General features: G+C 28.8%; 1 protein-coding gene and 2 long non-coding RNA genes across 6 annotated transcripts in view; all 3 read right to left on the bottom strand.

The window, feature by feature from the left end:
- The window catches only part of LOC149885342 (uncharacterized), a 47,959-nt gene extending 34,061 nt beyond the window's left edge, over positions 1-13,898 (bottom strand). For 2 of the 3 annotated variants that reach the window (XM_090096021.1, XM_090096019.1), the window contains exons 1-3: positions 13,768-13,889; positions 11,561-11,669; positions 6,597-6,745 (exon numbers count right to left, since the gene is read on the bottom strand). In XM_090096021.1, the coding sequence (XP_089952147.1) occupies positions 6,597-6,738 (142 nt within the window). In that variant the 5' untranslated portion in view covers positions 6,739-6,745; positions 11,561-11,669; positions 13,768-13,889. Of the gene's footprint in view, positions 1-6,596; positions 6,746-11,560; positions 11,670-13,767 lie in introns of all 3 variants that reach the window. The other variant, XM_090096020.1, reaches the window with a different exon arrangement.
- Positions 13,899-15,289: 1,391 nt separating this feature from the next.
- On the bottom strand, positions 15,290-21,970 carry LOC149885340 (uncharacterized). Of its 2 annotated transcripts, none has more exons than XR_016455000.1 (4): positions 21,082-21,970; positions 20,713-20,807; positions 18,208-18,260; positions 15,290-16,510 (listed from the first exon to the last, which is right to left on the bottom strand). It is a non-coding gene; the product is annotated as an uncharacterized LOC149885340 (long non-coding RNA). The 2 variants fall into 2 exon arrangements; XR_016454999.1 differs by having other exon boundaries at positions 21,340-21,954.
- Positions 19,053-19,625, bottom strand: LOC149885341 (uncharacterized). The gene is made up of 2 exons (XR_016455001.1): positions 19,485-19,625; positions 19,053-19,369 (listed from the first exon to the last, which is right to left on the bottom strand). It is a non-coding gene; the product is annotated as an uncharacterized LOC149885341 (long non-coding RNA).
- Positions 21,971-23,203: the final 1,233 nt, after the last annotated feature.

Genomic DNA, 23,203 nt, shown 5'->3' with positions numbered 1-23,203 from the left:
AGAAGAAGCTGATGATGAGACAAGTGATGCCACAGAGCCCACAATAATAAAAGACATACCCCAGTTTTTGAATGAAAATGAACTTGTGACTATGCCTGCTAGACAGCACAATGTGACGGAGGTTAAGGCAAGTCAGTGTAATTCGCAATGAAAGCTTTGCTTCCTTTTATAGCACTAAAGAAAAAAAAGTGGTCAGGATAACAAATCTCGTAAAATTGTATACGGTGAAAAGAAAATCTCGTAAAATTGTTTACGATGGCCGGTAGTGATCGACGGAAACTTGAATTTTACCGGAACCGGATTTAAACCTAGAATAGATATTGATTATTTCTAACCGGAACTGAAAATAAATCCATATTGGAACAGGAACCGAAACCGGAGCAGGAAACAATTAATTTTTTTTTATTTAAAAGATAATTTTAGTATAAACAAAACATTATATTAATAAAAAATAATAACGGAATCAAACAACTAGAAGATTATCTCTAGAAAAAAAAAATTTTCTGGAAGGAGTCTGTTTCTTTCGTTTGAGAGAATAACTCCAGCAGTAGAAAACAGTTTTTCAACCACATTCATCCGTACTCCAAATATCTCTTTTTTCCAGCTTTCAACGATTACAAACAGTTTCTAAATTATTGTAAAACTTTCTAACATTTGTAAAACTAAAAATATGTACTTGATTTACTGCTTCAGGTTTTCTTATTGACAGATTTTTGTATCTTTTTAGATGAGCGGTACACCAGTCTTCTCCATTTTCACTTAAATTCTGTGACACTTCTATGTTATTAGCTTTTCCATACTGGAAACCTAGTTTCCTTATTTCTTTAGGAGAAAGTCCATTATAAATGTTAAAAGCTTTTGTGACACTTCTGTGACACTTTTATAACACTTTTGTAACACTTTTGTAACACTTTTGTGACATTTTTGTGACATTTTTGTGACATTTTTGTGACATTTTTGTGACATTTTTGTGACATTTTTGTGACATTTTTGTGACATTTTTGTGACATTTTTGTGACATTTTTGTGACATTTTTGTGACATTTTTGTGACATTTTTGTGACATTTTTGTGAAACTTTAGTGCCACATTGTGCTAAAAGATTTTCTTGTAAATCATTGAAATCCTAAACAAATCCACAAACACTTTATTTAAATTTTTTTATTTAAATATTTACATTCACTATATATATATATATATATATATATATATATATATATATATATATATATATATATATATATATATATATATCAGTATAAGAAAACCTGAAGCAGCAAGTCAAGCACATAATTCCGGTGTTGCAAATGTTAGAAAGTTTTGCAACAATTTAGAAACTGCTTTTAATCGTCAATGTTTAAAAAATGTTTTTAATAATAAATGTTCGAAAAGGAATAATTAATGGAAATATTTAGTAATGCCCACAACTTAAAAAAAAATGAAAAATTTGGAACAAATACGAATTTTCTTCAACTGAATGATTTTTCCCTGATTTAGCAGTGTGTAAGGGAACTCAATAAACAATATTTCGAAGTCTTTCTAATATTTAAAAGCCAAGAAATAGTTTGTACGAAAGTCTAATTGATAATTCACTGATGGATTTTTTGAAATTATGTCAGACAAAATGCGTATTAAGAAGATATCATTTTCTTATAGAATTGAGTAATATTCCAAGGTCAAGAGATATTGTTAAAGAAACCTCCACTGAATTTTGTCACTTATGGAATAAAATGACAGTACCATGTTTTCCGGAGAAATCAATTTGACGGAAAGTAGAGACTGACATTCATAGTTATAATTTTTTTTGATTAAATCAGCACAAAGTTTATTTGAATAACTTAAATTGCAGTTTTTGAATGCATTATCTCGCTGCATCGGTTTCAGTTCAATACCAAAACATATTCAAAGATTTTTTTGGTATGGAATTGAAAAGGACATTACCACTTATGTTTCAGAATGTAAAAACTTCAAAAAGTAAAAAACAACAATCTTCAAATGAAACCAGGCCTGGATTAACCATAAGACAAATAAGGCAAGTGCCTTGGGCACCAAGCATTTGGGGGCACCACTAGAACTAAAGAAATATTTATTTGTTACAAGTTTAAGTCCAGAAACAACTGAAAATTGAACAAGAGCTATACTTATAAAGGTATGGCAAAACAAGTGCTGCAGCACTTTCGTGAAGTTTGTGAAATAGATTTTTCGAAATGCAGAGGTCAATCTTACGATAATGCAGCTAAAAGGTCCGGGTGCTACAAGGGCATGCGAAAAGAATTCTAGAAGAAAATGAGTTTGCTATATTCATACCCTATGCTGCCCATTCACTAAATCTTGTAGACAGAGGTGCCGTTGACTCCTTTTAGAGGCAGAAAATTTTTCTCACAATGTGAAACTGATCTATACTTTTTTTCTCAGCTTCAACCAAAAGATAGAAGATTCTGAAAGAATTCCTTATGAATGAAACGCTGGTATAGTCTCTTTTCTTTACCAGATGGGAAGCACATGCTGTTGCAACTGAAGTCATCTTAAAATCTCATCCTCAGATTTTAAAAGCATTAGAATGTGTAAAAGAAGATTAGTCACTGAAAGAAGACACCAGAAGAGAAGCAGAAAAGATTGCAAAGAAGATGCAGTTTCCAAAGAAGATGCAAGAACTTGTTTTCATACTTGTTTTTTGGAAGAGGTTTACAACATTTTCACAGCTCTACAAAATGAACTGTGAACTTGAAAACGTGTGCTAATTTGTATTCTTCACAAGCAGATCACTTGCATTAATCTTAGAATGAGTTTGAAAGATTTGAAGAAGCTACAAAAATAATAACACTTGGTATAGATTACAAAACAACTTTGACCAGTAATGGTAAACGAACGACAGTGGTCATTGATGGTGATGGCCCTGAGGTATTTTTGAATGCCAATGACAAATCTCTTATATCTGCCGCCATTGTTGTCGAACTTGAAACAGAAATGCGTAGACGAGGACAAGTATATAATGATGCAGCAGGTCTATTTTTTTTTTTTTTTTGTCGATGTATCACTTTCACAAACATATCAGCGTTGTGAAGAATTAATAAATTTTTATACTGAACTACAACAGTATTATTCATAAATTTGCCAAAAGTTTCCTGTATCAAAATTGGAAAGCAACTCGTTCAATCACAGAGAATTAATATTATCATAGTAATAGTCAGAGACAACTTCGAGCGTGCCTGATGTTGAAATCGTCTCACGCATATTTTTAACATTTATGTTTACTAACTGTTCAACTGAGCGCTCTTTTTCTCAGCTGAAACGTACGAAAAATCCAAACAAATCAACAGTGAAACAAGAAAGGCTCGATTCCTTATCCCTGCATTAGATCGAGGCAGATAAGTTGCGCAAAATTAACTTTAACAATATACTCAAAAAGTTTGTTACATGTAAATCTTGAAAAAAAGGCTTTAAAATGTAAATGAAACTTTTTTATTTTTTAATCGGAAAAAAAAAAAAAAAACTATTTTTGTCTATCATTATTTCAAAATTTATTAACTTTAACTTAAATGCAGAAATACTTTATTGTTGGTTTTATATAAGTGATAGTAGAACAAACTACAAACACTTGTTAACAACTCTTTTCTCTGCAGAATAATGAACATACCAGCGGTCACGGTCAGTAAAAGATTAGAGGTCCCTGGCAGAAGGGGTCCCTGATCTTGCACTAACCATGAACCATGTTGGGATATGCCTTGGCCACTAAAATGGCTTAATCCGGCCCTGAGTAAAACAATTGTTACAAATCATTTCAATACCAAAACTTAACTTTTGCTTGATAAGTTTTTTTTTGACAAGAGTTATTTTCAAATTATATTTAGAAGTTGAGAATAGATTCGTTTGCAACATTTTTTTTGTAAGCAACATTTATTTTGTGAGCAACAATTGTTGACACAAAAAAAAAATAAACATATGACCTTACATTGGTTGTTCAAATATTACTCGCTGTTAAATCTCAGTAATTTTTTTGGTGAGAGAAAAAATTTAATGTATATTCTTTCCGATTATTAAACATAGATTTTAAATTTTTCAAGAATATTGTTGATTCAACATTAGATGCATTATTCCTTAACTGATCTTCTAAGGTTTTCAAGTTTTTAATCTCAAGTAGAAGATGAAGCAGCATTTAATTTTTCTTTTCTTTAATTAATATCTTTCTCTTCACTAACAGCATTTAATATGAGTTCAGCATTAGCTAAAAATCAATTTTTGGCTGATGATCGCCGGTATGAAACTTTAACTAAAAACAAAGTTATTACCCTTCGCTGTATTTTCAATGAAATTGCTCTTTCTAGCGGGCTGTTGAGCACACATATTTATATATACATATATTCATATATATATATATATATATATATATATATATATATATATATATATATATATATATATATATATATATATATATATATATATATATATATATATATATATATATATATATATATATATATATATATATATATGTATATTTAACAGAGTCGTAACATGCTACTTGCAAGAATATTAAAGTCTTTAGCTGTCGTTCGAAGAGATTCTTACCTCTATTAAAATAGTATAAGTAGAATTTTTTTATAACATTTTGAGGACATTTAGAGCTAATATTTAGAGCCCTGCCTATTTCTTTTTTATAACTTCGCTTGTCTGATAAAATTACCACAAAGCCAGTTAACAAGTTGACGCATGTTAACTAGCCCTGCGATAATTGAACCAACTAACCGCGAAAGCTTTTTGTTCACAAATAACCAAAAAATCCCCAATAATTCGAAATGTGGGAAAGCATAAATTGTTACTGGTTGGAGTGAACCATTCAACACATATATCTATTTGAGTTTACTTGTAGCAAATGCATTTGCTTTTTAAAATTGAATAAGTAGTAAGTTACAAAAGTTATAAAACTAGTAAAAAAGCATAAAAATCTCCAAAGCTTTGTTATGCATGCGCTAATTGCTATGATACTACACTGTAAGATCAATTAGTTATGTGTTTCTCGTGGAAAACTCCAAAATTAAATGCAGTGTGTCAACTTACCCCTGTAGCCAACTGGCTCCGGGCTCCCCTGCTGAACTAAAAGTTTTTTATAAACTTTCAATATTAAAAATTGATTGTTTTTCATAAAATTTCTTACTAAACTTAAGGATGATCTTAGTTCTTTGTCATTTAATGCAGCAAAATGCTTAAACATTCTCCTCTTAAGAAATGAACTGAATGTTCGTAAAGAAACAAAGTGCAGCAATATTTCGTTAAACTTAATGATTGTATTTATTAGTTTTTCTACAGCAAAAATGTAGAGAGACTATTTATGATTATAGCAAATATATTTCAGAAAGAAATTAGCTTAATAAAGGTTCTTTTTTTTTTGTGTGCGAGGGTTTTCTGCAAAACCATTTTGATTGCGAGCATATTATTTACCATCTTACTCTGCTGTATGTTTTAATACTTAGAGAAATCAACAAACAAAAAAATAATTAGGCAGCACTCACGTTAAATTCAATTGTTATCAATGGAGTTGAGGCTTGATCAATTGAATATTGGGTTGTGGTCCCATGGTGATCAATTAATAAAACCGACAATGTATTATCAAAATATTTCTAAAATTTTTACTTGTTTTTCAATTAATTTGTTGATTTAATCTCAATTCAAGGTATTTTTATTTGTGTTTTACAAGCCATTTAAATTAAAAGAAAAGATATTGAGGTTAAATCAAGATTACTTTTTGGTGATACGCATGCTATCATTTAATGCCTGTTGTGGAGACCTTCGTAAATTTTGGTGATACGCATGCTATTATTTAATGCCTGTTGTGGAGACGTTCGTAAATTTGATATGGTTAATGTTTTTACGATAGCAAGCATTCACTACAAATAAAACGCAACTTTTTTATGAAATCTCTTCTGATCTAGCAGCTATCAAAAAAATAGTTGCATTAAGTTACTTAATCATAGCGAAAGAAATTTAACAATGTCAATTAAAGCGTTTTATGAAGAAGTTCTAGATTTGATGGTTTATAAAAACCAAAAAGTATCAATAAAAAATCCATTGTAAAATTCCTTCTTCACAATTCTAAATAATTCTTCAAGGTGTTATAACTGTTTTTAAATTTTATATTCTGCAGTTTTTTTTCCTACAGGTCATTCGACACCGAAATCGCATTCGACTTTATATTTTGGCCGTTAATTAAAAATTTTTTTTTTTTATTTCAGAAACATTAATTAACAGCAAGTAGATATTTGATAAGAAACTTTTTACATTTGGAGGTTGTAAAATTCTTCTCTATTTGATACATCAACCGCTAAGCTAATGACAAAACTAATAAAACAACAGTCTAAATCAACAAGTTGATGATGCTGCAATTACAAAAATTTGATGATATTGCAATAACAACAAACTGATGATGTTGCAATGACAAAAAATTTATGCTCTTAGATTAACAACCAGTTGTTGGTTATTTTTCTAAGAGCATCATCTTGTTGCTATTGCAAACAACCGACTTAATCTTCATAAAATATCAAGTGCAAATTCATTTAAAAAACATTGGAAAATTGTTCCCTTTAAAATTTGTCCTTACTTCTGAGATTCTCCTCTTTGTTGTTAGAATTCAGCATCCGTGCTTTATCCGTTTGTTCAATAACAGGCACATGGTATGTAAGTTGCTTGTCAATTCTTGATATGTTGATGGATTTAATCTCAATAGGCTTTGAAATTATCATTTGAAATCTTAAAAAAAGAAAAAAAGAAACTATATATATATATGTACATATATATACATAATATAACATATATTGTATATATATGAATATGTACGTATGCCATTAGACTTTGCGATGAGCGCAACGATTTTTTACATACATAACAGCTAAGCGCGACCAAATATTTAAGCACATCTTGATGTGGATTCATTTATAATTACACCTTTTAAAATGCAAATAAAGCGGCTAAATGATGGTATAACAATTGTTTAGGGTCAAACCCGGTTAGCTGTTTATACAGCAACTTTATTTATGCTCGGATGTGTTTTATCCAGATTCGTTTCTTTTTTCCATCAAACATATCTTTAACACCTTGTCATAAGTATTTAAATTCTAAATTGTATTTTCATAAAATTACTCCATATTCAAAACGAATATTTTATATCTGAAAATTTGAAAAAAAAGTTGCGGCTGTGTAAGTTTACTCATTGCGCAATATAAAAGTTTAAATCACTGAACCAAGTGTGCAACTTAAGCAATAATTGTACGAGTGTCGTAATATGTAGCATAACAGAATAATCTGATACGTCACATATTAGAAAAATCCGTTAGTCAAGCATGTCAACTTATCTGCCTCGATCATATGCAGGGATAAGGAATCGAGCCTTTCTTGTTTCACTGTTGATCTGTTTGGATTTTTCGTACGTTTCAGCTGAGAAAAAGAGCGCTCGGTTGAACAGTTAGTAAACATAAATGTTAAAACCTGAGGAATTATTATTGATAAAGTCGTTGTATCATCAGACTATAAAAAGCATCTGATGTAATATTTCATCTTTTTTCTTTTCCGAACTCCTTTATTGTAATGTCTTATAAAATAATTCTAGGAAACTGAATGAAAAACTTTTAATACAAAAACTTATACCAGTTAAGCATCATTAAAAAAAGGCAAAAAAAAACTGCTTTAAAAGATCTTTATAATATTTTATTTTCGAAAATCTCCAATGAGTGCCAACGTTATTAGTTCCATGCTTCACGATTAGCTAACTAAACTATATAAATATTGTTAAAAAAATTTATTCTTCTATAATTACAATTTCCAACCATTTTTCCAAGTATCGCACACTGTTTAACACCCTGGCAAAAGGATTTAACACATACCAGATTGTTATTCCACTCATCAAATGGTAGTATACTTTCATTTTCTATATAATCAGCTGCTTAAAGCAAATCTTCTAAAAGCTTGCCATTTTAGAGATATTCGTATTCTGAACTAATCTAACAAGATGATCTAGGCTTCTTGAGTGCAAAACATCTTTTATGTTTACCTGTATCTTGTAGCAACTCAATCAATTGGCTACAGGTATTAAACAACTAAATCGGGCACTCATGATATTTAACAGCTATCTTTACGTCTTTTCCCATTACTAATTTAGTTTTAATCCTTTCTGTTGTAGAACTTTGTCGTTTACTGTCGTCTGTGACTTTCTTTGTAATTGATACATAATTGGTAGCAACAAGACTTTGACTCACAACTCAATCGACCACAGCTGTTATAGGCTCTAAGTGTAAATCCCTTAAAAGATTAAAATGAGAGCTGCATTGTCAATGTTTTACAGATAAAGACTACTAGTAACGAATAGCACCAACGATCTATTTGTATGTTAATGCATATCTGGCGCTTGCTAAACTGTTAAGGGCTTCTTTTCTCTTTTTTGAGTGAAAATAGCAGGAAGTCATTTCTGAGAAAAAAAAAGCGATAACAAAGTCGACTAACATAGGATACATATGAATGTAGAACTCGACCAAGTGTGGATTCGAATTTAAAATAGCCTTCCTCACCCAGCTGTTACTTTTTCAACGAGTGATGTGATCTTTTTCAAAGAGTGATGTGATCTTGATCAGTTTTGTGGAGTACTGAACATTTGTAGGTTAATTTGAGCATCACTTTCTGTTATTTAAAAATAAAAAACTGATTAAAAGTATACTTTAAAACCTATGGTTGATGCTGTTACCATTTCCAGTTAATTTTGACTGAATATTTATAACAAAAAATTAGGAAAAAAAAAAAAAGTTTCTTTTTTTTTTCTTTTTTTGTCTCAAAAGTCGAAAAGAACAAAGTTTTGGATTTTATTTTTTAATTTTTCTGAAGCTTAGAATTTCGGCGAACTACTTTCTTTTAAGTTTAAACAAATTACCTTTGAAAATAAAGATTACAACCACGCAAGGTATATCAACTACCTTAAGCCCATGGACCAAAATATTCATATTAATAAGCCATACTAACATACTTAAACACTTTTGAATACTCATTTTATGTTAATTAACTAATGATCTACAATAAAGGAGAACCATAGATACTCCGAGGACTAACACTTTATTTTCCTATTCGACGCCCAAGCCGAAACATAAAAACCAGCTCTAAGGGCCAATGCTTGTTATATTCTGCCGTGGCCATAAAAACTACCTTCTTTCCCGAATAGAATCATTCAACCTACTTCTTTTTTTTTAATGGCTAGAATAACATTGCAATTATCTAAAATTTTAAAAGCATCTTAGTTTCACAATAATTCACTAGGGTGAAATTTTTCCGATAATGTCTATCTTTCCTGAAGAAAAAATTTTGTGAATTGGATTACCACTTTTGAGCAAGTAAAGAAATTGACTTCCTATATCATTCTATCAGTGAACTTTGCCAGTCTCTTAATTTAGCATTTCTAATCTCCGTGCTTTAAGCTACCTGAATTTCTTCGGGTTAAAACTCAATTACAACTTTAGGATAATGAAGATCTGAAACCCATTCTTAAGCTTAATGATATATCAATAGTATTTAGATAGAATAAGATTTGTTGTCTCTTGTTCGTAAACTTGTAAGGGAATTTTTGTAGCATGTTTCCCCGTTAACACCACATGATTCAGAAAATAACTGACTATTGAATCAAAAGCACCCTGAGAAACATTTCAATTGTTTGATATTCCCAAATCTTTCTTGGAATATTAACGAAAAAATAAACTTAGTTCCTCTCTGAACTATGAATATATATTTTTCTTTCTGAATTAAACTCTTGCGTTTAAGAGTTTTGCATAAACCTGTTTGATTTCCATCTTTTATCCTAGGCTTAGAATATACTTAAAACTTCTGAAACCAAAAAAAAAAGGAAAAGGTTTAACTAAAAAAACTTGAAAGACGCTTTGTAATTAAGTAGATTTGTTGTTTCCCAAATCATTAAAAAACCTTCTTTCAAACAGATTAATTTTTTAATATAGTCTCGAAGCTTTATTAAAATTAAGTCTGAGCTTCGAGATATCTTTCAATAGAATGAAAATATAGGTTTGTGCCTTGAGAAATTTTTCCCTAATTATTTAGAAAACGTAGCTTGGTTGGTCTCTAGTATATTGTTAAAAAATTATTAGTATATTTAGCCTAACACCCATCCATTTTAATCCTAATATCAAGAAAAAATAGTGCAAAAAATCCGTACCGTTAGTGGATATTTAGAGGAGGCCCTCAAGTTTCAGAGTTTCATATGGATTAGAACATTGCAACCAGAGTAGCAAGAGGCAATCTATTTAATTATCATTTATACAGACAAACATCTTATTAGTATTTAATCCGAAGCTGATTGTTCTTGCCGATTGTCCACTTGTTCATCTATTCTATAGAATTTCTTAATGAATAATATTAATCATATAAACGGTAAATCAGGTGTCATGACCTCGGGTGCCAAGAAATGTTTCCTATAATGCTGTATTAATTAAATAGATTCCTTTGATATATTCCAAAAGTGAAGATTAAGCTTCTAGTTTGTAGCAGCTGAAATGAATATTTGTAGATATCTCAGCAGTTGTCAAATGAGTCTGAAATTTTTCAATGGGACCTCAGCAGCAAGTGATGTAGTCATTAAAGCTCTTAGATGCAATGATGTAAAGATATTTGTGATCTTGTAACAGAAAATGTTACAAGATCACAAATATCTTTTTCTTATGAAGAATTTACCACAGAACAGCCACATTTTGACAGCATAAATTAATTTGGACAAAAATTGTGCCCAATCCATGGCACCGGGGGCTTGAAACGTAATTCTACGAGTCCGAACATCTCCAAGAAGAGCAACTGAAAGCTCAAGGAACTCTCTGCAGCAGTCTTTTTAAGCCAGCAGAAAAAATCTGTCCGATTTCCAGGATGTAAGAACGAAATGCGTCACTAAAGATTCCACTATTGCGTCTAACAATCACAACTCAGCAACTGCAAGTGGTCTTTGAACTTTTTTTAAAAAAAAAGGAAATCTGGTCTTGTAGAAGTACCATTTGACGTCCTTTCTAATGCAGCTCCTATAACTAACTCTATTACATGGTGGCGACATGGCAGATAAAAGGATCTTAGTTCAGTTTTAGTTCCATCAATCGATATGCACAATGCATAAAAACACAATGCTACTACCTGATTTTCTTCAACCCACTGTTCCAAACACGACACGAATACAAGTGGTGGTGCTTTACTTATTTTTAATGAAAGCTTTGAAACAACCAACAAATTCTTGACTCCAAAACCATGTTTATTATTTGTAAAAGCCTTCATCAGTTTACCACACTAATGGAGTGACATAGTGACGTTAGAGTTGATAGTTTAAACAAAAACCCTGACAGCAAATTGCATAATCTGATGGCTCGATGACTTGCATTAGTACACTGTTTCAAACTCTGATTGATGTTCAACGTTTTAAATGTTTGATTTCTTTAAAAAGTGATTGTTTTCTCAAAAGTGGATATTAGTCCAAGAGAGATTACTATATATTACTACTTCATCTGCATTTTAAAATGTAAATAATTTAATCAGATTTTTTACCTGATTTATTGGGTGCAATCCAGAATCTGTCTCATTCAAAAGCACAGCTAGATTGCTTCATAATAGCTGGTTAGGTAGAGTTGATAATTAACTGATAATTAACTGATTGCTAAATGAATGATGAAACACATTACATTTTAATGTACTTTTGCTGCCAATTCACTGTCAACTGCTTTGATTACTCCAGCATTTCATGAAATATATATTATTGTACAGTTTTTAGATAAAAAATAAATAGAGTAAATGCTGATTATAGTATTAGAGCATATCACTAAGCAAATGTTATTACGTAAGAGGAAGGATTTTCGAAGCATATTACTTAAAATTTAAGATAAGAGGGAGACCTCAATGTTGCTTAATTGTAATTGATTTTTGCACACTTAATTGTAATTACTTTTTGCAAAATACCAAGAACTAAAAGCATACTTTGTTGCTTTTAGTTCTTGGTAAGTTGAAGAATTAATTTATTTAAAAAATAAAAATTTAAATTCTAAGTAAAAAAATTTAACTTTAAGTATCAAGCAGAATATCTAAAACTTAATTTTAAGACCAATTTTTTAAAACTCTTTGTTCAATTAAAAATTTAATTTAATTGAACTATTTCCCGATGCTTTACCAGTTAGATGCAGGTATGTTGAATGAATAGCAGTAATACAAGCATACAATCCTTCAGTACGTGATCTTTTAAGTATAAGCTTTCACTGTTTTAAACTTTCCAGCCAACTGAACCATATATCCTAACCTCGTATTTTATTAATCTCAACAGCCTTTATTTTATCGCCAATTGCAACGGGAATTCCTCGGGCTGAGATATCTTTTAGTGGTATAAATGTTCTTCAATTCTTAAGAATGTGGATCAATTAAAATTTGCTCATATTTACCTGAATGGATTGCAAGCTAACATTAGCTCAAGTTTACTTTGCTTGCTGTTTTAACTGATTTTTTGTATACATGGGTTACTTTTATTATTAGCTGAAATTTCTTGTAGAAGTAAATTATATTTAGTTCGACATTTTAAAAGCTCATATACATTACCCTCGTTTTTTGAACTATCCTAGAACTAATTGTAATTTGCAAGCCCTGTATTCTATAAAAATTATAAAACTAATTATATTTATAATCATAATTTTTATTATAATTTATAGATTTAAAACTCATCTTAATCTTTATTTCAATTATATGCTTTAACTCTTTGTCCATTTGAAAACTAATTGGGTTTTGCATATAATTTTTATTTTCGTAATAATATCTGCATTTCAAAAATCTAACTTTTTTAGCTTCTTTTATAGAGTTGCTACAAAACTAGTTTATGAAATTTTAGAGTTTTAGCTGTAATAGCACAGGCTATAAAGTCAACTTTTTGTTAGAGGTAGAGTACTATTTCAATTTGAAACTGATGCCATTTTGAAAAAAAGTTTGTAATATTTTTGCTTCTAGCTGGGATGGAAAAATACTTTAGACCTTATTAGAAGATACACAGCTGACACAAAACGTTCTAGTACGTTCGAAGAACTTCGGAAACGTTCTTAGAACGTGCTTGACCGTTTCTAACGTTTTACAAACGTTTCTTGAACGTTTTGTGTTAGCTGGGTAGCATTTAAATCAATTGTCTGTCAATCTATCAGGCAGACGTTATAATCAATCAGTTCTCGTTTCCAAAGGATGTAGTTTGAAACTATAATTTGAAAATAAAGTTAAGGTGCAAATTGAATCATAATGGAAATATATAATCTTATTAAACTTTTTAATTTCGCTTTGAATAATTGTTCTAAAGAATTACTATTTCAGGAACTTTTAAGAGTTGACCTGAAGGATTTTTTTTTTTTCCAGTTATTGCTTAATAGCGTCCTTTTCTTATTACTTATCAGATATCTTAATTTGAATACTAAATCGCGCAGAAGCTAATCACGTCTTTTTATGTAACACTCATATTAATAATATATTTAAGAGCTGCGAGGCTACAATATCTTAATGAATCCTATTTGAATTTAATAAACGCTCTTTTTTTGCTCTTAAGTGTCGAGTTTTTTTTTTAAAGTGAATTTATTTAAACCAATTTATACGTTTAAGTGAGTGTATGTGCGTGCGTGAGAGTGACAAAAACACTTATGACTTTTATTAAGTTGTGTAATAAAAAAAGAACAGATTACAAAATAAAGATATATGTAATAAACATTTAAAATGTCAAATAACCTCGTCTATCTCACCTCAGTAGAAATATCTAAAAGTCTTGGTTTCTATCCGCAATTCAAATAAAATGATTTTTTTTCCCTTTTTTTCTGTTAAAAAAACCACTCAAAAGAAATTTACTGAGAGAGAACGCGTTTAGGAGTTTAATTGCTAAAGTTCTGATTTGTTTGTTTATTTGCAGAGTACTAGAATAAAGTATTTGTTTTTAACCCTGGTACAAATAAATGTCACCAAATGTTATTATAAAATGAATAAACATAGATTCTATTTTACAGTTTTAAGAATATACTTAATTGTATATTTTAATTTTTTTACATATTATTCTCTTCTTCACTTACAAATACAGTTAAACTTTCAAAGTCAAATCAAAATATAAAATCATTTTCATATTATTAAGTTTTGTTTACTTTAGGTGTGAAAACATTTTAAAACTATGAGAGTATGCTTAACATATACGTATTTATATATATATATATATATATATATATATATATATATATATATATATATATATATATATATATATATATATATATATATATATATATATATATGTATATATGTATATATGTATATATTGATGATATTCATATTTCTTTATGCAGTTGTTTATATAAGTAGTTGTTGATATAAATTCTCTTAATACTATTTATTTTATGATCAATCTTATTCGTCACTGTGAATTTAAATTACTTGAGTCACCAAAAAACTCCAATCATATGAAGCATGAGCAAAAAGTTTGCTTCATTTGATTGTTCTTTTGTGTTTCAAACTTGATGATTATTGAGGCCATATTCAGCTTACACAACTTTCAGTCATTTTATATTGAGGAAACCGAAATTAAAGTTGGGTACTAATTAATGTGTTTCCTAAATATGGTTTGAAACATCGACAAGTTTATTAGCTATGGTTGGAAATATCAGTATGCCTTTAGCTATGGTTGAAAATATCGGTAAGTTTGTTGGCTATGATTGGAAACATCAGTATGTTTGTTGGCAGTAAAAGTATCAGTAGTTAGTTGACTAATGTTGAAATGATAAATAATGTTTTTGACGATTTTTGAAAATATTGATAAGATTGTTGGCTGTGTTTAGAAACATCAGAGTTTGTTAGCTTTTGCAAAATAGAAATTCTCTCATAAAATGCTAAAATTGTCTTTTATAATTTATATGCAAAATATGATGGAACAATACACCATTCAACTCAAATTTTCGAGATCACTTTTGGGAGATGTTCAGATTACATATATATTAATTAAAATGTTCAGGAAATGCTTCACATTGCTTATTCCATAAAATAAAAAATACTGGATGTTCTTTTTAGAGGAAAGAAATGTTTATACACTAGATTTAAAAATGATATTCTGTCTTCATTTTGAAACAAGTACAGTATTTCACACATTTATGCAAAATAATCTTACTGTTTTCCTTATCTTAAGAATTACTAATGATTCAAAGGCTAGAGTAATAAAAATCAAACGATCAATTTTAGGATAATATTTTGGAAACTAAAGAATTTAACAGTGTTATGATAAACAGTAAGGAACACAACTTTTTTAAACAAAAAGACACAAAAATAAATTCCTCAATATATGAATTTATTCAAAAAGAATTAAATACTTTTTTTAAACTCTAAAAAATATTTAAACTAAAAGTTTAAAAGTTCCAATAAAAGTTTAACTTTAGTAATTTGTTTCCCAATTAATTTTAAATATGCATCATTTTCCTCAATTTAACTTGTCCAGGAAAAAATTTACAAATTACTTTTCTTTTATTTGAACAGATGTCCAGCTGTTCAAATAAAAGAAAAGTAATTTGCCCGTTTCCCAATTCATTAAATGCTTTTGAACTAAAACTGTTGTCATGAACTAGAACTGTGTCACAATTAGATCTACATCAGACTAAACTTTTGACTTTTTAGCTATGTTTAGTGTCCAATATATCCTCTTTTTTCATTATGATAGAGGAAATTATCTCCTAACAGAAAAAGTTTTCCTGACCTTTTCAAAGGAGATATAACTAACAAGAAATATCATTTTTTAAAAGCTACTCCATCAAACCATCCGTTTTTATTCCAAGTTGACTCCAAGTTGACAACATATTATTAGCCCTTAAAAAATACAAGAAGAGGGGAAAAAGAAAGTTAAATTCTATCTGTTCCTTTTTTATGAAATCAATATAGAAATGCTTGTCTCAGATGCTTGTCTCAGATGCTTGTTTCTTATGCTAGTGGGGATTTTTTATCCTCTCTTTCCTTCGGAATTTTTAAAGCCAGGTTCATTAGTTGGATTTCTTCAATCATAGTTATATATTTTCCCTCATAGATTATTTTTGTATGGTTAGGGATTGATGATAAATAAACTCTCTCAGGATTGTTTCATAAACAACATCTACACAGGTTTTTATGCTAGCCATAAATTAATTTTTTAGCTCTCGAAATCTTTGTAAAATGACCTGATTAAATAGTCTGAGAAGATCTTAGTCTTTACATTCTTTTACGTTATTTTTATGATAAAACGTAAATCATCTTCACTGATAGAGAAATCCAAACTGGTTTCATTGAATCGTACATAATGGTGAGAAAAGGCTCCTCTATTTTGGAAAAAAAATAGGTTTACCAGCTTCAACTTGTGCTTTCCTTTTAATATGTATGAAATCGTCCATTAACTGAAACTATTTTTGCCAAATATTAGGATAAATCATTCTCTGTATAGCGATTACTTTTTCTGGTCCCAGCATTATCTTTGTAATGAAGTTGCATCTAAAAAAAGTTATAATTTGAGTAGAATTGACCCTAAGTTATCCAAGATGTTAACTAAAACAGGAAAAAAATGTGAAGAAAATTTCTTTAAGTAAAAAGTTAGCTTAAAATTTTTAAAAGTATTGTTGTTTGATGGCTAATGACTTTTGGGGTTACTCTGCACATTTGTGCAAAGTTATCTCAAATTCTGTCGGAAAAATACATTACATACATAATTATTAATCTTAAATTTCTATACGACAATGGGTTTAAAATTTAGTATACTCCAAACCAATACTGTGATAAGCACTTTAAGCCATTCACCATTAAGGTCTTTTCTGCACAGTTAAAAGTTGTAAGGAATAATATTTATTGTTTTTCTCTATGTTTAAACTCGTGTTATGAGAAAATTGAGTTAAAATGACTGTTTTGCTCAATTTTCGTATTTACACAGAGCTCATCATCGGGGCCTCAGGCAATTTGCAGTCGAAGTTCAGATTTTTAACTTCTGCAATGCCCAACGACTTCGAAATTATGTAATGCAAAGTAACAACGGATTATGAAAACGTATGAAATAGATTCAGAACTAACATCATCATTTTAAACTCTCAAAAAGAAATAATGAACAATTTTACAAAGAAATTTCATGTGCTACTAACATGATATTTAAAATGTGTAGTTGATTGAGAGGTAATAAATTTCGTTATGTTTCCAAAAAGAAACTTCTTTTTTTTATAAATTATTTTTCTGTGAACTATGAGTGCATTTTATTTTATCTAACGTAAACATGAGTTTAAAAGATTTTTTTTCACTAAAGAGTCTGCATTTAATTAAAAATATATTTGATTGGCCCTTCCTGCAATAAATTTAAATTCAAGTACATTTAAGTACGATGAGAAAAGATCTACGAGAAATATAAGAAAAATAAAAAGAATCTTAAGCAACAGAATGATAAATATTGGATGAAAATTAACTTATTACATAACTAAGTTACATAATCCAAAATTCTACCCTAATAGACTTAAGATTTTTAACACTAACATTTGTCTAATTCAAAAAGAAGTACGTTTTTAAACGTAATTTGAACTTGAATTTTTTGATTTTTCTTTTTAAAAACGATATTACAACTTCCTGTTGCATGCATTAGTTATTTTTTCAAACTCATGCAATTCTCAATAATTATTCTTAATAAAAAACTGCGCAGTTCAATTATTTTAATATTTAAAGTCTAAGCATCTGCTATGAATGTCTTCCCAGCTAGCACACAACGTTGAAACAACGTTGAAGTAACGTTGATCGACGTTGGTCAACGTTATTTCAACGTTGTTTCAACGTTGTGTGCTTGCTGGGTTGTTCCTTTTGCCTGCTTTTTTTACCACAATAATTCTTACAGGTTAAATCCACTAAAGTTCGTCACGGGTTTATAATGAATCGACAGGGTTTTTAGCAATACTTTCAAATGTTATTGGCAACACTTTTACCAATTTAAGAAAAAATAAAAAAATCTGATCTTTACTTCAATATTTAACAAATAATTTTTTGCAATAAAATTAGTATTATATTTTCTGATGTGATATTTCAAAATTAAAATTATACTAATTTTTACTCTGCACTTACGTATAGAGCTTAAAACAGATAGCATTTTTAAAAACGTTTTAGACCATCTTATAATTAATTAAAAAGTTAGAATTGCATACCAAATAAATGGAATTACTGACCTCGACATTAGTTGCAGCTTCAAGCTAAATGTCATAAATGCGTGAAAGTAAAACTAAATGAAAATAAAACAGTATGCTTAAAAAAAAACATGCAGTTGCTTGGTTTTATTTTAAAAAATCAAAATGCCCAATTATCAAAATAAAATTGTCTCAAAACTATTGATATGCCAAGTCCTAATATTTAATTATTTTAAATGGTTTAAAAAGTGTCGAAAAAAGTATTGAAAAATATTAAATAAAAGTAACTTTTTATTGATATATTTCTTTTAAAAAAATATTAACTTAGTCTACGACACATTGCACAATAACTTTGTTGTAGAAATTTTGATCTCTGCTAAACAAATAGTGCCAACAAGGTATTGCTAAAACTTTTATGTCTGATATATTTTGAAACTCTTTTTTTGTTTTTTGCCATTCGTTTAGCTTTTTGTCGTTCATTCTTTCTCTAAATGGTATGGTTTTATTTCTTAAGACATTCTTCTTAATTTCTTTCCATCAAATTGTATTCTATCAAAAAAATAAAAAACTTTTTCATATGAAAAGCTGATTCTAAATCAAATATCAAAATCCCAGAAACAATTTCTAAATTTAAAAAAATAAAATTTATCATTATTTTATAACTATCTGATCTCAAACACTGTATGAAATTTTACAGAAAAATATTTTTTTAGAAATTGAGTAATTTAGCGCAAACTGATTACATTATTTTTTAGATCATTAATTAAAATAACGAAATAAAACCAGAACGAATAAGAATATTTTAAAAATAAAAGCACTAGTAGAAAGAGAATTATCTCCTCTATTCAAATATGTTAAAATAGTTGTCAAGTTAATTTCCAGTCTACTTTTCTTTTTTTTTTACAGAAATTTAAAAGGAAGTGGTAAATTTTTTTTTTGTTGATTTGTGTAAATAAAAGGTCAGGAACCGAAATCTTGGTAAAATAAACATTAACACTATCTTTTAAAATTCAATTTTATTCGAATGGTATACTTTTTTCAGGTTTACGGTAACAAATTCAATAAAAAATTGAAATAAATAAAATTCTAGCATTTTCTGATTTAACGGATCGCTTAACTAATTAACTGATTTACACTCCGAACCATCCACGGCTTCTGCTTCAGTAAGTAAACCAGCTTCGAAGTTTGAAAAGTATAAACCACTCTATGAGAGTATAAGAAAAGAAAATCAAATAAAGAGTTTTTTTCAAGTAAAAAGTTAGTCTGATATAAAAAAAATCTAGGCAATTTAATATTCTTAAAGCTGCTGCCCAAATTACCTCAGAACTCGGTAGTATTGATCATTTCAAAGATGGAGAAGCAAATCAAGAAAAAGAAGCTAAAGAGCGTAAAAACAAACGCAAGCTCTCACTGCTTTTGCCAAAACCCTGATGCAAAAGAAAAAGCTGAGTATGAAGAGCAGCTTACACCACCTGAGGCCAAAAGAAATAAAGTTATAAAATGCAAAACGTGCAGAAAAAAATTCCATTGACGCATGACGTCATGCAAAATTTCATATTGCAATACTTAACTCAGCAACAAAACCTGGTTGCCATGAGATTTGTTGTGGGTTCAAAATTTTTTTGTTGCAAAGGAATTCGATTTAAAAACATTTTTATTTCTCTATCCTATGTAAAAAACATTCTTTTAGATTGTAATGTAAAATTTTGAAGCTTCTGAACGCATTTTACATTGATTGGTTTTAACTGATTTTCTGCCAAAAACGATAAATTTCTTTGGTTTTCATGTTTTCACATACAATAATTTTTTTTAAATTTTCAAGTGTGCTTTGTTATTATTAACCTTATGTAAAAAAAAAAGTCCTAAATATTAAAAAGTTATTTAGGGTTTCCATTATTCGGTGATTGGTTTGCGCCATTTTTATTCTATATAGTTGATGCCATGGTGGTTTGAAGTTTATAAAGAACTATATTGATTTGATTTAAAGAGTTTAATGGTTAGTATGACTAAATGGATTGAATTCAAATGTTGCGTTTGAGACTAAAAGAAACTTTTAATAGCGGTTCTCAATCTTCAAATGATTTTTATATCTCCTCTAAATATGAAAAATGAAACTTGAGCAATCATTAGAAAAAGAAATAACTTTAATTTTTAATCTTAATTTTTATCGTAATCGTGATTGTGTACACAAAATTAAAGTTTTATGTCATATTTCCATAAAAACATGTTTATTATGAAGCGACATTGTCTTTAAACATGAATTAATTACACATCCTAAAACAATTGGAAAAAAACAACCATTATTTGTTATCTTAAGTGCTTTTGACCGTCAGTTTCATTCAATCTTCTGTCAGATAATATATCTGAATATATTTTCCGAGTAAAAATGCATGAAAATATTTTGCCAGACAAAATATTTGAAAACGTCAGATAAAACGTAAAATTTTTCTTAAGGAAGGAGATTTTTGAATCAGGTGTTTTCTTATTATTACTTCTTTTTTTTTTACAAACTTTTTTTTTTAAAAACTTCTAGTTTATGTTACTTACATATCCAACCATGGTGATCCTCTGTTTTACAGAATATCTTCAGCTAAATATCAGCTGATTACGGTCCAATTTTGATTTCACACTCAATACAGCCACTAAAAGAAATGGTTTTTTTTTGTGCTACAAAACGAAGCAGAAGCAAATATTTAGGTAAGAGAGAATTTTTAAAAATAAGAAAAATAAATATAAAAGAAGCATCAGAAAACATAGGTTTCAAAGTCCGATGTTGTTTTTTTAGTTCTACATTAGCTTAAACAATTTTGTGAGAGTTTCAAAAATGCCTCCCAAGTTTGATCAGAAAAAATTATTATCGGTTCTTTATTACTGTAAATGGTGTTCTGTGCTTTCTAAATGATATTATGCACTTACATTTGAATTTATTGAGCCGTTCCTATTTTTTTTATATGTGTAATTTACTTTTTTCTTTCTTTTTAGTTCTTGATTTTGAAGAGGTGCTGAATTTTATTTAGATCTTTTTTCCTTTCATGGCATTTGTTAAATACCGTGGGTACTTAAGTTCTAAAATACTACAGTTATTTTCCTTTCCTCTTCATTGTTAAGCCACTCTGGTGTTTCATTTCGAGACCACGTTTTCAAAACTTGAAAAGATAACTCTTAAGTACTTACTTTTCTGGGCCACACCATGTTCTACAATATTGTTGAAGCTACTTTTACTTAGGTGATTTAATGATTTGCCATATGATATCAGAACGGAGCTGCAAGTGTTAAAAAATCTGTATCTCTTACTGAAAATTGTTCTTAAGTTAAAATCTTGAGTTAAGCTGTCAAGCTATGTTCTTCCTCAACCATTTTCAGCAACAACAACTTTTAGTAGGGCAGCTGCATTGCAAAGGCAATATTTTTCTAACAGCAGCTCCAATTTTTGTCAAAAACTTTCTAATGTTATTGGCTATTTACTTAATTTGATTATTAAAATGATTGTTTTAGTACGTGGAAGAACATTCACTCCCCATTTTCGAAATGAATAGGATTGGTTCCATATAGCCAATACGTGTATAGCAAACCTTCTTAAAACCAATACACAATATAAGAGTGGCAAAACGGCTATCAGTTTAAAATAGTAAATGCAGCGCCAAAAGTAATTGAGAATGGAGAAATCATAAATCCATCCTTTTAAAGCATTTAAAACATTCAAAAAACTTATGCACAAAATGAGTCAGCAGCAGTTGTGAAAGAACTTTGAGTATTACTCATTTTTAAAAAAATTACTTTTATTTACACAAAAACAACAGTTTTTTTAAAAAAATAACTTCGTCAGTTCAATAGAGACAAATGTACACGTCAGATCTCAAAATGAATAATTTCTCAGTTCAATAGAGACAAATGATTAACTTCGTCAGTTCAATGGAGAAAAATGTGCACGTCATATCTCAAAATGAATAATTTCGTCAGTTCAATAGAGGCAAACAATTAACTGCGTCAATTCAATAGAGACAAAAGAATAACTTCGTGAGTTCAAGAAACAAATGTAGATCACATCTCAAATGGAGTTAGTTTGTTGCTTAAAACAAATAACTCAGAATACTTCATTAGCTGTTCCTCAAGGCTCCATTCTTGGTCCACTCTTATTTTTAATTTATGCTGATGACGATACATACAAATATTTCTTTTAATCTTTAGTGTCGATCGAAAGCTTTTTAAAATTACAAATGTTGATCTTAAAAACATAATAAATGGTTCATATGAAATAAGTTATAAATAATACTTCCTTCGAATTGACAGAAAAAAACCAACGTTTATTATTCTGTTATCCACAAATGTCAAATATCCACAAATAAAGAAGATAATTTATTTAAAAATTCTTTTAAACTATGATTTACAGAAAGGAAGTTAACAGAATATCAATCACGTGACTTAAGTGGGAGTTATTTTTATTGTTCGGAAAAAAAAAACATGAAGTAGAAAATAAAGTTACAAGTAAATTGTTGCTATTTTTAAGTTTAAGTGGTAATTAGTTTATGCTTTAACAAAAAAAAACGTTTTATGATGCTTGTTCATCTATTAAGTCTGAAGAATGAAGCTATTCTGAGTTTTCCGAAGAATTGTAACATTCAAATTGTAAACTTTGTAAAATTATTTGTCGAACTCCAAGCTCTAAAACAACAGCAACTTTGAGACATTTGAAGAAATAAAAAGCACCTCAAAAATTTTAAAACAAATTTTCTCCACGTCAAAGGTTTTAGAAGTCAATTCACCTGCTAAAATACAGAAAATTGAAAACTTTTTCAAATTTCACCTGAAATATCTGCCAGAGATTCTTAGAAGACTTGCTGCTGTTAATAGGATTTGTCTTATTATTATTATTATTATTATTATTATTATTTTTATTATTATTATTATTATTATTATTATTATTATTATTATTATTATTCTTACTATTATTATTATTATTATTATTATTATTATTATTATTATTATTATTATTATTATTATTATTATTATTATTATTATTATTATTATTATTATTATT

The sequence above is a fragment of the Hydra viridissima genome, unplaced genomic scaffold, assembly GCF_058129835.1.
Source record: "Hydra viridissima isolate aposymbiotic clone 2 unplaced genomic scaffold, HvirCarnegie_v1 scaffold_8, whole genome shotgun sequence".
NCBI classification, from domain to species: Eukaryota; Metazoa; Cnidaria; class Hydrozoa; order Anthoathecata; family Hydridae; genus Hydra; species Hydra viridissima.
This window is presented reverse-complemented; position numbering and strand designations above follow the sequence as displayed.